This window comes from Leopardus geoffroyi, chromosome A1 (assembly GCF_018350155.1).
Source record: "Leopardus geoffroyi isolate Oge1 chromosome A1, O.geoffroyi_Oge1_pat1.0, whole genome shotgun sequence".
Taxonomy (NCBI): Eukaryota; Metazoa; Chordata; class Mammalia; order Carnivora; family Felidae; genus Leopardus; species Leopardus geoffroyi.
Window position 1 is genome coordinate 100,028,159 of NC_059326.1, and position 14,689 is coordinate 100,042,847.

Sequence of the window (14,689 nt, forward strand, 5' to 3'; positions counted from 1 at the left end):
ATATATTGTTATATAATATAATAATTATATATATTATATACACTGTGTAGTATATATAGTGTATACTATATATTTATACTATATAAATAATTATATATACTATAGTATAATTATATATACTATATAGTATATAATAATACAGGAAAGATACATGGAAACCAGATAATGAAAGAGTTTGAATATAAGACTAAAGGTCTTTGTCTTTGTTCTGTATTCAGCATATTGACACAATGGGCCTTGGAAGTTGTTGGGCCTGGAGGCTGGAAACCCAGTTAGGCTGTTACAATACACATAATCCATAATGAAATCCTGAACCTATGGGTAGTCAGAAAGAGGAGACCAAATTCAACAGAATTACAGGAGAGAAAGCAAAAGGCGGGGAGGGTAGGAACATAACAGAAGCATGACGAAGAGGCCCACAGTGTCAGATTACTCTAAGCTGTCTCATCTGAGTAGCAGAGGCTGGAGATGCCATTAATTGCAGTCGGGAACACAGGAATAGGTGAAGGAGGAAGATGGAGATATTTTATTTGGAAAAAATCCTTTGGCAGTATGATGACAGAGTATACCTTATTGAAGTTCCATCTGGTAGAAATGTATTTAGGAAACAGTAGAACAATATTTAGGAACAGAGTTTTTTGTTGTCACTGAAGGGTAACCATAATGAGATTTCCATCTGGAAAAGCATGAAGATTTGGATGTCAGTAGCTCTCACGGGTTATTTCAGATTCTCTATTTCAGAGAAATGCGTTTCTTTCCTCATTTCCAAATAGACAAAAAAAAAAAAAAATCTTTAAGAATTCAGACTTCTCTTGTCACCCTTTAATTCCTTGTGTCCAGTATTAGCCCCTCATAAGCTAAACATACTCCAATTTTAATCACATTTTGGAGAATACAAACATATTTTGTATTTTATTAAATTAAAAGCCCAACTTTAATGAGAGCCTCTTGGAATTAAAAATGTCAGCATGGTTACTGCGTCCAAGTTATTTTTGTCTTGACTCAGTCTCCCTCCCCACAGCCTGATACAGAACAGTTTGGATGCAGACATACTTTCTCCCTTGAATGAGAGACAACACTACACTGGTTATCTAGTTTTGAGTCAGTATACTCAGTACTCTGGAGAGAACAAAGACAAGGAGATAGCCAAATAATCAAAATTGGGATTACCTAATTCCAGTTACATTTGCTATTTTGAATATAAGCAAAGCAGTAGCATGCAGCATAGTATGGAATAAAGGAACTGGAATATTCTGGTGAATCTTATTAGTGGATGACTACTTTTAATGTAGGAAACTTGAGCAACTTTAGTTGAATGTGATTAGGAAAGAATGAAAACAATTTCTAATATATCACCACTGACAGGATATGGCAAAAAGCAAACTGTGGGGATTCCAGGCTTAGCCCTATTGTAATTCTTTGAATGGATCTCTTAAACTTTCTTGGATTATCATTTCTTATTAGGCTCATTGATTCACTAGCATTCATAATACTCAAGAGAAGCCGTTATGCTCAGTTACAGATTATTACTGTTCAAGGATATCAATTAAGATCAACAAAAGGAAAAGACACTTGAGGGGAAAGTCCGGAAGACACCAGGCATAAGCTTGTAGCCTGCATCCTCTCCCAGTGTAGTCACATGGTCACACTCCCAGCAATGTTGTATGACAACACTTGCAAAGAGTTGCCAACCAGGAAACCTCACGAGTCATGGTGCCCACATTGTTGGGAGCCAGTCACGTAGGCATGAATTAATCTGCATGACTGTCCTCCTCAACTGCTAAGACTTAAGCCTCCCAGAGCAAAGACATAACCACCATCAATCACATGGTTAGCATAAACTATCTGATCACATTGGTTCTATGTGTACATATCCAAGCGCTCTGAACTCATCCCAAAGAGCTAGTCAGTGGCCAGTCCTGAGGATAAACCTTTCTCAGTTACATGAAGTTTGAGCATCCCAGGTCTGCTGAGTTAGCCCTTTCCTGCATGGGGGTAGAATTATTCATTAGCTTAAGTCTCTTATATTTCCAGTATTTTAATGAATGGATTGCTAACTACTCTCATATAAATTGTATAGAATTTAATGCTTTATTTAATGTTTAAAATGGTTTGGATAATTCTATTTGAAAGCTTAAATAAAAATTATACTGATGCTAGAAAATAAAGCTGGATTGGGGCGCCTGGATGGCGCAGTCGGTTGGGCGTCCGACTTCAGCCAGGTCACGATCTCACGGTCCGTGAGTTCGAGCCCCGCGTCAGGCTCTGGGCTGATGGCTCAGAGCCTGGAGCCTGTTTCCGATTCTGTGTCTCCCTCTCTCTCTGCCCCTCCCCCGTTCATGCTCTGTCTCTCTCTGTCCCAAAAATAAATAAATGTTGAAAAAAAAAAGAAAAGAAAGCTGGATTGAATGTCTAACAGTAAAAGAAGGTGTGTCTTGCACAAGTCAACACAGAGCCCTGCTCCCCTGACGAATGAACTCCCAAGTGACTAAACTCCAAGATGTTCAAACTTTTTTAAGGAAACTTAAACTTTTTTAATTTTAAGGAAATGTAAGGAAAAGAAACTACTTAAGCCCAGTTTCAGAAGCTAAGTTTAGTTAGTATTTGATTAGTAAATTACTGATCATTTTTGTTTCTCTTGTGTTGGTGATAAATTTAAAGACCTTTTTTTTTTTTTTAAATGAAAACCCTTTATAGGATTTCTGTACTGTTGAGTAAAATTGCTCAAGTTTTGCTTGTCTAATTTAGTGTGAGTCTTTCTTGCACTCATTTTAAAGTTGTTTAGTGCAGTATTCCGTATTTAGCACCTGCAATATAACTCTGGTATCTTCATTTTCCCATTATTTATCCCTGTTCCGTGGTTTTCTAGTTGAGAATGGTTTCATGTGTGGTTTTTTGTCTTTCCTTTTGTCTTTTGTAACGTTTTTCCTTTTTTTTTTTTTTTTTGTCACTTAATGTGTTAGGCCATACTTATTTGACTCAGAAATGTTCAAAACGTTTTCCTAAATTGAAATATATCTAGGTATTTTTTCCCTAAGTCAGTAGCATATGACTTTGATACAAAATCAAATTTCCATATGGAGTAATGGATTTTGTTCTTTTGAAATTGTAGAATATTTGAGATGATTATATTCAATCTAAAATAGAGAAAGACCTTTTTAAATTTTTTTCTCATCGTTTTTAATGTTTTTATTTATTTTTGAGAAGAGAGAGACAGAGCATGAGCGAGGAAGGGGAGAGAGAAAGAGGGAGACACAGAATCTGAAGCAGGCTTCAGGCTCTGAGCTGTCAGCACAGAGCCCGATAATGGAGCTCAAACTCACAGGCCGTGAGATCATGACCTGAGCTGAAGTTGGACGCTTAACCAACTGAGCTACCCAGGTGCCCGGACCTTTTTAAAATTTAAGAGAAATACTTTTCTCTGCAAAAAGGCTTTGGAATTTATTTTGTATGAAAGAAAGCTAAGTGTTCCTTTCTGGTTAGTCATTTTATATAGAATTAACCCCATACACTAGAAATGTCGTAGTGCAAAATTATCGTATAAGCCCTGAACTGGTGTGTTTTCTTTGAATTTCTAATGGATATTTTTTTCACCATGTTCATGTGTGGTGCGTGCAGGGACCAGATAACCTTTCGACACCAAGTACATATAAAATGTCCTTGGAATACATTACTTAGCTGCTATGTAAAATATCTGTTGCTGGGTGTAAAAATGGATCTTAGTTCTACAGTTGGTATGAAATCTTTTCTCAGAAAGAATATAAATCTTTTAGCTGGCTTATTAGCTAAGGTAGTTTCCCACCCATTCATAATGTGATATGTAGGTTTCAATGAGTCCCTAAGTCATATTTTACCTTCTCCCATTCTCGCAGTTATTTGTTCTTACCTTTGCTTCATAAAGAAAACGCCCACACGTGCAACTGAAACTTTATTCGCAAATCCTGAATTGGCCATTTCTATTGATAAGAGATTTTACTGACCTCCTTTAGATTTTCTCTTTTCTCACTAACAATAGGCATTTTAAATTTCTTTACTCTGGTCCAGTCCTTTCAACAAATGTCTTATACTGGAATCTAGGGGCAAAGATGTGTAAGACACCTTTCTTAACCTGGAAGAACCTTACACTCTGTGTTTTTCATTCCTTTTTTATATCAGGAAAATGGAAGGCAGAGGTTAATATAAGCATAACTTATTCGGTGAGTGATTTGTATAATCCCTAAAACCATTTCGTTTGGACTAGATAGCTTACTACCTGGCCATGTTAAAGTTTGCTTCCTTCTTATGTTCTTGAAGCAGAACTGTTCCCAACAAGCTGGTGAGAATGTACTTTCACTTCTGAATAGTTAGCCAGAAAGCTGGAATTGTCGCATCTCTTTATTGTTCAAGCCTCTAAATATCATTTGTACTTTCAGAGCTCTCTACTTCTTTAACTAAAAATCATATGGCCAAATTATAACCTATTTAGTTTTTCATACAATCCAAGAAAAATGAAAATGTTGTTTAAAACTTCTCACTTTAAAAATGTATTAGAGGGGACTCTTGAATGGCTCGGTCATTTGTGCATCAGACTCTTGATTTCTGCTCAGGTCATGATCTCAGGATTCCTTGGTTCAAGCCCTGTATTGGGCTCTGCACTCACAGCATGGTGCCTGCTTAGAATTCTTTGTCTCCCTCTCTCTGCCCCTCCCCTGCTTACACTGTCTTTCCTTCTCTCTGTCTCAAAGTAAATGAACAGTTTTAATAAATAAATAAATAAATAAACAAATAAATAAATAAATAAATAAATAAAAGTATATTAGATATTCTGAGTCAGAATGTACATAAATCTAGAATTTAGAGCAATGAGAGACAGTTTGTGAGTTTTGAAAGTTTAACATGAACTTCCCAAATAAACTTCACAACACACTCTGAGAAGGATGCAAAAAGGTTATGGGTTAAATTTCCTCTTACCATGCTGAAGAGAATACTAACATTTGAGGTGCTATCTATCCATTTGTGATAATACATCAAGAAGAGTCTTATTTTAAAGGCAGTGCCTGATTTCTTGTGAATAAACATATGGGAAAGGGGGATAACTTCATAATATAATATTTAATGGTGTTTTTGCATGGTCTAGAAAGACATTGGATTCATTAGTTTCTCCATGCCTACTTACGATAGCACTAAACCGAAATTTTAGTTTGGGTACAGCATCCCTACCCATATAGGTTTGCTATTTAAACATGATTTAAAAGTTTTGTATGAACTATAACTTGGGAGGTAGCATTCCCTATGTTGTCATGTGGTTACATTTAAAACTAAGGCAGTAACCAACTTGGCTCCAAGAGTGAGTATTGTCATAAGGAAAGGTTAAGCCATCCATAGTGCATCTTAATTTACTTTGGTAATTTCATAACTTGGTATTAAGATACTTAATTCTGGGCATTATTTATGGTACATTGTGCTTGTCCAAATAATACAGTGTAATGAATTACTTTGTAATATGAAGATTGGTAGGAGATAGAAAGTCTGTTAGTTTCCTAGTGCTGCTGTACAAATTATCACAGATTTGATGGCTTAAAACAAGAAGGATATTTTATCCTAGAGTTCTAAAAGTCAGAAGTCTTAAAACAAGGATGTCAGCAGGGCTGTATGCCTTCTGGAGACCCTAAGGAATCATTTTGCTGCCGTCTTCAGCTTTTACAAGCCACTTGCCTTCCTGCCCTCATGGCCCCTTCCTCCATCTTCAAGGCATGTTTGGGAAGCCATTCAACCTAGTACAGAATGTGTAAATAATAGGTGCTTATGTTGTAAAACTAGGGGTTTATTATAACCCTAATTTGTGTTTGCGGGTTGTACTATCAAAGATACAAATGTAAACAGTTGTCCTTCTTCATTCTGAGAATATGCTCCGTACTTAATAGCCAATTTTCAAAGGTGTTATATTCCTAAAAATCTCCCTTAGTTTTGATTGCAGCATTTGTTAAGTTTATTGTCTACTATGTGTCTGGGGCCTTTGATATTTTGCAAAACAATGGATAAGATAAAAAGCAGGTACTCTGGTTCTTGCTGTTTGAGTAATAAACTGTCCTTTGTTTCTGGCCCAGGAGTTTTGTGTCTACTGCTGTCATCCATCAGACTATGCCAGGCTAACCTGTTAACTTTCAAGGAGGGTAAATTCTCAGACCCTTCACAGATCTTGATAATGGCTGTTGTTTATAATTAGCCCAAAAAATGCCCAGTCTTTTTTAGTGGCAACATTTCTTTAAATATATTCAACATTGTTAAATTCAGATCAGCTTCAGTCAGTACTTCTCTTTTAAGTGTATTGTGTTTATTTTGAACCTTCATAACATTTTCCCTGTAGTAGTTCTGAAAGACCACAGAAGTTGCCAAAATTACCTACTGGGATTGCTCAGCACCTCACATTTATTAAAAAACATACTTAGGGGCGCCTGGGTGGCGCAGTCGGTTAAGCGTCCGACTTCAGCCAGGTCACGATCTCGCGGTCTGCGGGTTTGAGCCCCGCATCAGGCTCTGGGCTGATGGCTCAGAGCCTGGAGCCTGTTTCCGATTCTGTGTCTCCCTCTCTCTCTGCCCCTCCCCCGTTCATGCTCTGTCTCTCTCTGTCCCAAAAATAAATAAACGTTGAAAAAAAAAAAAAAAAAAAACATACTTATTTTTTTGTGTTGAAAAGTACATTAAACACAGCTTATAGAAATCATTACTGCTTCATTTAAAACTAGAAGGTTCTTACACAGTAGAAGGTTCTGATGATGTTCAAATGGTCATATGACATTGGAAACCATGAAATACGGTTTACTTTTGTGTTAGTTTTCACATGAATGCTTTTAAATATGGTGAAGATCTTTTGGATTACATCATAGAAGCAATAAAATAAGTAGTGATCTAGTAGAAGCACTAATTAATTGGTCTTACCACAAACTATAGGACCTTGGACAAATCACATGATTTAATTGGGTCTTCTTTTCCATTTGATAAAGAATTGAACAAAGATAATTTGGGTTCCTTTTAGTTTAGCATTTGTTCATTTATTTTCATGCCTTATTTTTATTTATATAGTTGTTTTAACAATAAAAACCACTTTAGGAGTGCCTGTGTGGCTCATTTGGTTAAGCGTCTGACTTCGGCTCAGGTCATAGTCTCACGGTTCATCATTTCAAGGCTCGCTTCGAGTGAACTCGAGCCCCACTTCAGGTTCTGCGCTGACAAAATGGAACCTGCATGGGATTCTCTGTCTCTCTCCCTCTCTCTCTTTGCCCTTTGCTTATTACTCTTTCACTCATGCCCTCTCTCAAAACTAAATAAATTTTTAAAAGATTCAGGAATCCTCATTTCATTAAAAAAAAAAAAGAATAAAAACTACTTCCCATAAATTCCAAAATATAGTGTTTCCTTATTAATTTTCAGAAACCCTGAAATTTCTGTTTATATTTTCCCTTTCTCAAGAGTTGTTTGAGGATTTTGTTGTTTTTTAAAAAATTCCTGGTAGGAGAGCTTTTTTGTTTATAGGTTGATTTTCTTTAATTCCTACTTTTTCATTGTGATCAGGGAGTATTGTTCATACTTTGCTTGATAATACTTACTTTACTTTGACTTAATATTTGATCAATCGTTTAATGGTCCATGTATGCTTGAGAAGGTATAATTTGTATTATAAGAGCATAATGTTCATAACAAATCCATAAGACAGATAGATATACCTTATTAGGTTAAGACTTTCTAATGCCTTTTTCCTCTTATTTTGAGATCTGTTGAATGGAGAGTGTTGGGTGAAAGTCTTCTGTTAGTAATGTATTGTAGTTTTCTGTTTGTCTTGTTTCATTTTTTCTTTTTTTTTTTTTAATTTTTTTTTTTAATTTTTTTTTTTAACGTTTATTTATTTTTGAGACAGAGAGAGACAGAGCATGAACGGATGAGGGTCAGAGAGAGAGGAAGACACAGAATCTGAAACAGGCTCCAGGCTCTGAGCTGTCAGCACAGAGCCCGACGCGGGGCTCGAACTCATGGACCGCGAGATCATGACCTGAGCCAAAGTTAGGCACTTAACCGACTGAGCTACCCAGGCGCCCCAGCATTTTTTGTCTTTATCTAAATTATTTTTTATCTGATACATGATCTCAACTCTTGTTTTCTAATTGTTTCTATTTGCCTCATGTATCTTTGCAAATTCCTTTATTTTTAGCGTTTTTGAATAACATTTTTGTGTGTCTCATATAGGTTTTGCTTTTTGATCTAGTCTGGACATCTTTTCCTTCTAGTAGGTACATTAAACTAATTCACATTAAAATATACTCCTTGTGTTCTCAACTCTGTCATATAATATTGTACATTCTAATTATTGGGTATTCTATGTTGTATTTGTCTAGATGTCTCTTTTTGCAATGTTTAAGAAGTTTGTGGTATTTAGAAAGATACATATTTTTGTTCCATGGTTTATTTATCTTTGTATTTACATATTTTATATAATGCCCTTACTTTCCCATTTTCTTATGTAATATTTTACTTTCCAGTCCATTTTAAACCCTGTCCTTTGACTCCTGCATATTACCTAAACAGTAGTCAATGAGTGATCTTATTCTACTCTCCCTTTCTCTCCTATTTTTTCAACTGCATTTTCATTTTACTTAGATTATGTCAAGTTTACCTTCAATTCTTTATCCTGTGCCCCCATATTTGTTTTCATTATAGCTCGGCAAATAGATACTCATCATCAGTCCTTTTACCAAAGTTATCTCTTGTTGGCCAAAGCTTTTCCTCTTGAAGATTCCTCTGGAGAGGCAGATGTGTGCAACATTCTCTGAATTTTTGCAGGTTCAAAACTTTTTCCTGTAGACTTGATACTTGTAGAGCAGCTTGACTAGGTATAAAATCCTTGACTTGAACCTGCTTACCTTGAAAATGCTTCTCTGAACTCGCTTTGAATATTATTCTTGATAACAACCTTTATTTTCTTACTCTTAAACTAAATTGTTATTTTTGCCTCCAGTCTCTGAAGATTTTTTCTTTGTTTTTAATGTCTAATGGCTTTACAAAGATAGGTTGCATTATTGATCATTGCAACTCATTTTAGCTTTTCTGTTTTTTAAGTTTTCTATTGTTTGTTTTCCCAGATTTTTAGAATCACAGTTTTAAGTATTGGTTTCTTTCATTGTTTTGTTTTTCATCTTCAGAGATATCAATTATAGATATGTGGGATCCTCCTTTGCTATTTTCTATATCTCATTTTCATTTTCTTGGTAGTTTTCTTGACTTTCTTCAAAAATTATTTTTCTTTTTTTAATGTTTATTTATTTTTGAGACAGAGCATGAGAAGGAGCGGGGCACAGAGAGAGGGGGCAGAGGCTCCGAAGGGAACTGTGCACAGACAGCAGAAAGCCCGATGAAGGCCTTGAACTTACGAACTGTGAGATCACGACTTGAGTTGAAGTCAGGCACTCAACCAACTGAGCCTCCCAGGTTTTGGTTTTTGTTTTTGCTTTTAAGTTTATTTATTTATTTTGACAGAGACAGAGAGCATGCAAGCAGGGAAAGCGCAGAGGGAGGGGGGAAGCAGGCACTATGCTATCAGCTCACAGCCAGCATGAGGCCCGAACTCATTGAAACTGTGAGATTATGACCTGAGCTGAAATCAAGGGTTGGATGACACTCAACCAGCTGCACCACCTAACTGCCCCAGTTGATTTTCTTCAAGATGCTTTATTGAATTTTTCTTTGAATCTGTTCTCCATCTCTGAGATGTTTTAGTTTTCTTTTCTTTCATTTTATTTCCTAAACTTTATCAGCTGTTCATATATTTCTTTGTTCTACCTGTTTCTGTTCTTAGTGTCTTAATTTCTAATTTTGCATATTTTTTGTATAAATCCAAATGCTTGTTTGAGACTCCCTAATACAGTTTGGAGGGTGTTTACAGTTTTTGTTTGTTTCATAATTTTAGGAGAGAATCTATGAAATAAAGTGTTTTTATTACATTTTCTGTTTTCTTCTTTCCTTAATTTTATATGAATTTAATTTTTTTTGAAATCCTAGCCATCTGGATCCACCATATATCATTTTTTTAATGAATGTTGATAAGGAGGAATTAGTTTACCTGTCTTTTCTTTTGTCTTCAAAGGGCCCTTAATTTCTCTCTTTCTTCCTTTACCTTCATCATTATATCTGAAAGGAGGAACAAAGCCCCTATTTATCTGATTCTGTGCCTGCTTCTTGAGGCCCCTGCCTTCAGAACCACTTGATTTCAAGTCCTCCCTTGTAGCCATTGCTATGAATTACCAAGTCTCAGTCTTGTATCCATTTTGACTCTCTGTAGTAGTTTTTGTTTTCTAGTGGTGCTTTTTGTCCGTCATTCATGTATGTCCTTCACTCACATTTTTTTTCTCCCAGTGTCTTCTTAATCTTGTATTCCCTGGCTTTTTGTGTGCACAAGATTCTGATGCAGTGAGTGCTCTGTTGAATTTGGTGTTAAGTTTCTCAACTTGATGTTTTGAAGTTTCCGTTATCCTGTATCTCCTAATAATGAAGAAGGCATGGTTCTTGTAGTCCTTGTTGAATTTATTCTTTAGGAGGGAGTATGTGGATGGTTTGAGATTTAGGCAACATCATTCCCTTCTGGAAGCATTATGTTCATATTTGCAATAAAATTTAACTGATTCACTCTTTAGAATGACTTTTTCACTTACAGAGTAGAAAAAAGTACTTACAGCCAGCCATTGACAAAAGCAGGGCAAATCTTAAGATTTGGTTTTTTTTTTTTTTTTTAGCTGTACTGTAAATAATTTTACTGACTTTAAACTACCTCGGGGAAGCTAATCTTTCATATTAACTCATCAGTTCCTAAAGACGTATTATGTATACATACACACACACACACACACACACACACACACACACTTAAAAGTAAGAGTCTTTTCTTTTTATACTGTTTATATAGATTTTTTTAATATTTATATTAGTGTACAGTCATATTAGTGTATATACAATAAGAATGAATATTCTCAGAAACCGTGCTTTCTGATCTTTATGACATTGGATCATAATTATCAATATTTAATTTTTTTTTCCATTCTCCTCTTTCCAAAAACATAGTTTTACACAGCTCTTTAATATAGAATATGTGGACATTTTTCAGGAGATACACAAGTCAGTACGTACAAGGATATCATTCTGCTCCTATTTATTAAAAGATAAAAATCAGAAAATACGTCCAATAATAAAAGTTTGGTTAAACAAATAAGGACAGTGATGTAAGAGAATGGGAAAAAAAAAAAAGGATAAACATTTGCCCTGTCATTAGATGATAAAGCTAGCTCACAAAATGCTATGGTTCTATTTTTATTTAAAATATAATTTAAATCATTTTCGTGTAATAGTACCTACACAATTTTTACCATATCACACACATCTACCTCATTGTCAGTCAATGTTGTTTTAAAACCAACTAGCTAATTTTTTATTTAGCTGTCTTCTCAACAATATTATGAAAAAAAAATATGCAAATGTTCACTGTATTTTTTCCTGCACAATAGAATAACTTGAAAGCTGTTAAGAGAAACTGCATTTTTGTATGGTCTAAAGTCACCCTTTGTTACTTAGTGAAATGTATATCAAACTTAAATTCTCTTAAAGAAGCATGTAGAAGAGTGTGTAATAGAATTGTAACCATGTAAATAAACAGTGCTAGTAATTTTACTTATTTTTTCTCTGCTTTTATGTTTTTCAATTTTCTAAAATAAACTCTTTGCATAATATAAAAGTATTGTGTAGGTTAGATTTTTTAATAAATAATTAAAATTAAGTATTTCTCTATAAAGATTTACATTTTGATATAAAATGATGTAATTGCCAATGTCCTGAAATGTCATTGAAATAAGTAATTTCTTTGGATCTTGAAATCTTAAATTAACATTTTGAATTATTTTAATCTTATTTCAGTTAAAGAGTTTTTATTATGGTAGAGATTTCTTGGCACACTGAATTTTCTGGCTTCCTTGGAATCTGAGTGTAATTATCTTAGGAGGATTAGCTCTTAAATTCCTTTTTCTGTGGTTTTTCAGAGTATGATAATTTATTACTATGATAGGAGTTATTCTCGTCTAAAAACTAAGAACTTATTTAATATCAAATTTCTTAAAAGCAAAACATGGGAAGGAATGTACCTCATAATAATTAGTAATGAATGATGCTTTAAAATTAGACTCATAACTAAAATTACTTTATTTTTTTTATAGGAATTGAAACCTGATATAGTAACTAAATCTGCTCTCGGTGATGATATCAACTTCGAAAAAATCTGCAAAAAGGTATATCTATAATTGGTTGACTTTCTTTTTCTTGTCACCCTTTTCCTTGAAAACTTACCAACCAGTCAGTTACTATTAATGTATGATGATTTTTCCCCACTTGAGCTCCAATATTGCCACTAAAAAAATATTTTATGGTAATTTATGAATACTGCTTTGCTTGTAACATCACACCTTCAAAGTCCTCAAAGGTATGTTGAACTTAAAATGTGGCATTTATGTGAGACAACAATTAGTCTCTTATTCTTGCTAATGAGTACAAAGAGTATTTTTATTTTTTTCCAAGTAATTTTTGTTACTAATTTATTTACTCAACATATTTACTGCTCTTTGAAAGATTATTTTTACCCCTGTTTTTACAAATGAGGAAATGGAAGATCAGAAAGTGAGCTGAGTCAAGGAGACTACTGTTACGTGGCACAGTTAGGACTGCAAACCAGTTCTGCTCCGTACTATTCCCCCACCCCTTTCTCTTTCCCTTCCTGTTTCCCCTTTTTCATTTCCACTCACTCTGTAGTGTCTACATATAAGAGTTCCAACCTGAAAACAGATTTTGGATTAATTGATGTTTTTGTGTTTTTCTATTTTCACTTTCATTGGCATTTGTTCTAACCCGTATTGCTTCTTGTTTCGTGCATTTGTGTTCATTTTGCTCTTTTTCTAGTTTCTTAATGTGGAAACTTCAGGCCCTGATTTTAGACCTTTCCTCTTCTGTAACAGAAGCACGTAGTGCTATAAAGTTACCTGTAAGCACTCCTCTACCTGCACCCTTAAATTTGGTATGTTGTATTCTCGTCTTCTTTGAGTTCAAAGAACTCAATTTTTCAAAGAACTTAATTTTCCTTTGAAACTTCATTTTTGACCTGTGGTTTAATTCTAAGTGTATTGTTTAGTTTCTGAGCAATTAGGGGATCTTCTAGGTATCTTTTCATTACTGTTCCCTTTATGATCCATGAGCACATTTTCTCTGATTTTTATTTGTGTTATGGTTCAGAACGTGGCTTATCTTGGTGAATATTTCCTGTGCACTTGAAAACGATATGTTTTCTCTTGGGATCAGTGTCCTAAAAATGTCAGGTAGGTCACATTAGTTGTTGGTGTTGTTCAGGTGATTTCTTTCTTTACTGATTTTCTGCCTACTTGTTTTATTGAGTACCAAGAGACACGTGTTGGAATCTCCAACTATGAATGTCAGTTTGCCCACTGACTTCTCTACAATTGGTATGAGACATGTCAAATTTTAAAACATTTTTTTAAAAAATGTCTATTTATTTTGAGAGAGAGAGAGTGCACACACAGATGGGGTAGGGACAGAGAGAGAGAGACAGAGAGAGAGGGAGAGGGAATCCCAAGCAGGCTCCATGCTCAGCACAGAGCACTACACAGGGCTTGATCCCATGACCATGAGATCATGACCTAAGCCAAAATCAAGAGCTGGACTGAGCCACCCAGGCATCCCTGAATTTTAAAGCATTTTAAGATGGTAAGAACATAAAAGAGTTTTGTTTGTTTGAAGGGAGGGAGAGTTTGTTGTTGTTGTCATTGTCCAACATTAACCAAAAAAAAAAAAAAAAAAAACCACTTAAGTCTTGAATGTGGTTTCACAACAGCCTCTCTATTTTGTAGCAGCATAATTTTACAGTAATTTTTCATAGGATTTTATTCATGAAGAGAAGGAAAAAATATGATCCTATTAAGGTTTTAAACTGTAGTTTGGTCTGTATCTCAGGCATAATGGTGACATACATGTTAAATAGAATAGTGGTAACTGTAAAAATATCATAGAATGTATTTTTGTTTTGAGAGTTTAAAAAAATAATCTTTTAAGATTTTACTGAAATAAATTTTTCGAACTTTCTGGATGCTAAATTTAAATTCTAGAAGTATTTCATTAATGTTTCACTTACGGTGAGACTAAAAAGCAATGTAGTATCCTAATAATAATAAGTTTCCATTTAAACTCTTAACAGTAAAACTTGGCAGTATTTGAAAATACCCACGATAAAAAAACCCAATGTTTGTATTTTTTTTTTTTTTAAATCTTCCTAGCCTGATTGTTTTCACTTTGGAAAGTTGATATTAGTACATGTGTCATGTACATTTTTTAGGAGTGCCTGGGTGGCTCAGTAAGTTAAGCGTCCAATTTTTTGTTTCTGCTAGGTCATGATCTCATAGTTTGATGGATCAAGCCCCATATCGGGCTCTGCACTGACAGCACGGTGCCTGCTTGAGATTCTCTCTCTCTCTCTCTCTCTCTCTCTCTCTCTCTCTGCCTACCCCTGCTCATGCACGTGCGCGTTTTCTCAAAAAAATAAACATTTTTTTTAAAGCACATCAGTTTTTTAGAGTATCTTCTACGTACAACCCTTTGTTCAGCTTTTCCATTGTGT

General features: G+C 34.8%; 1 protein-coding gene across 1 annotated transcript in view; it reads left to right on the forward strand.

Annotated features, from left to right (window-relative positions):
- The window catches only part of SRFBP1 (serum response factor binding protein 1), a 66,968-nt gene that overhangs the window by 37,045 nt on the left and 15,234 nt on the right, over positions 1-14,689 (forward strand). Inside the window, exon 4 of the mRNA XM_045486820.1 lies at positions 12,228-12,299. Coding sequence (XP_045342776.1) covers positions 12,228-12,299 — 72 coding nt within the window. The remainder of the gene's footprint in view (positions 1-12,227; positions 12,300-14,689) is intronic.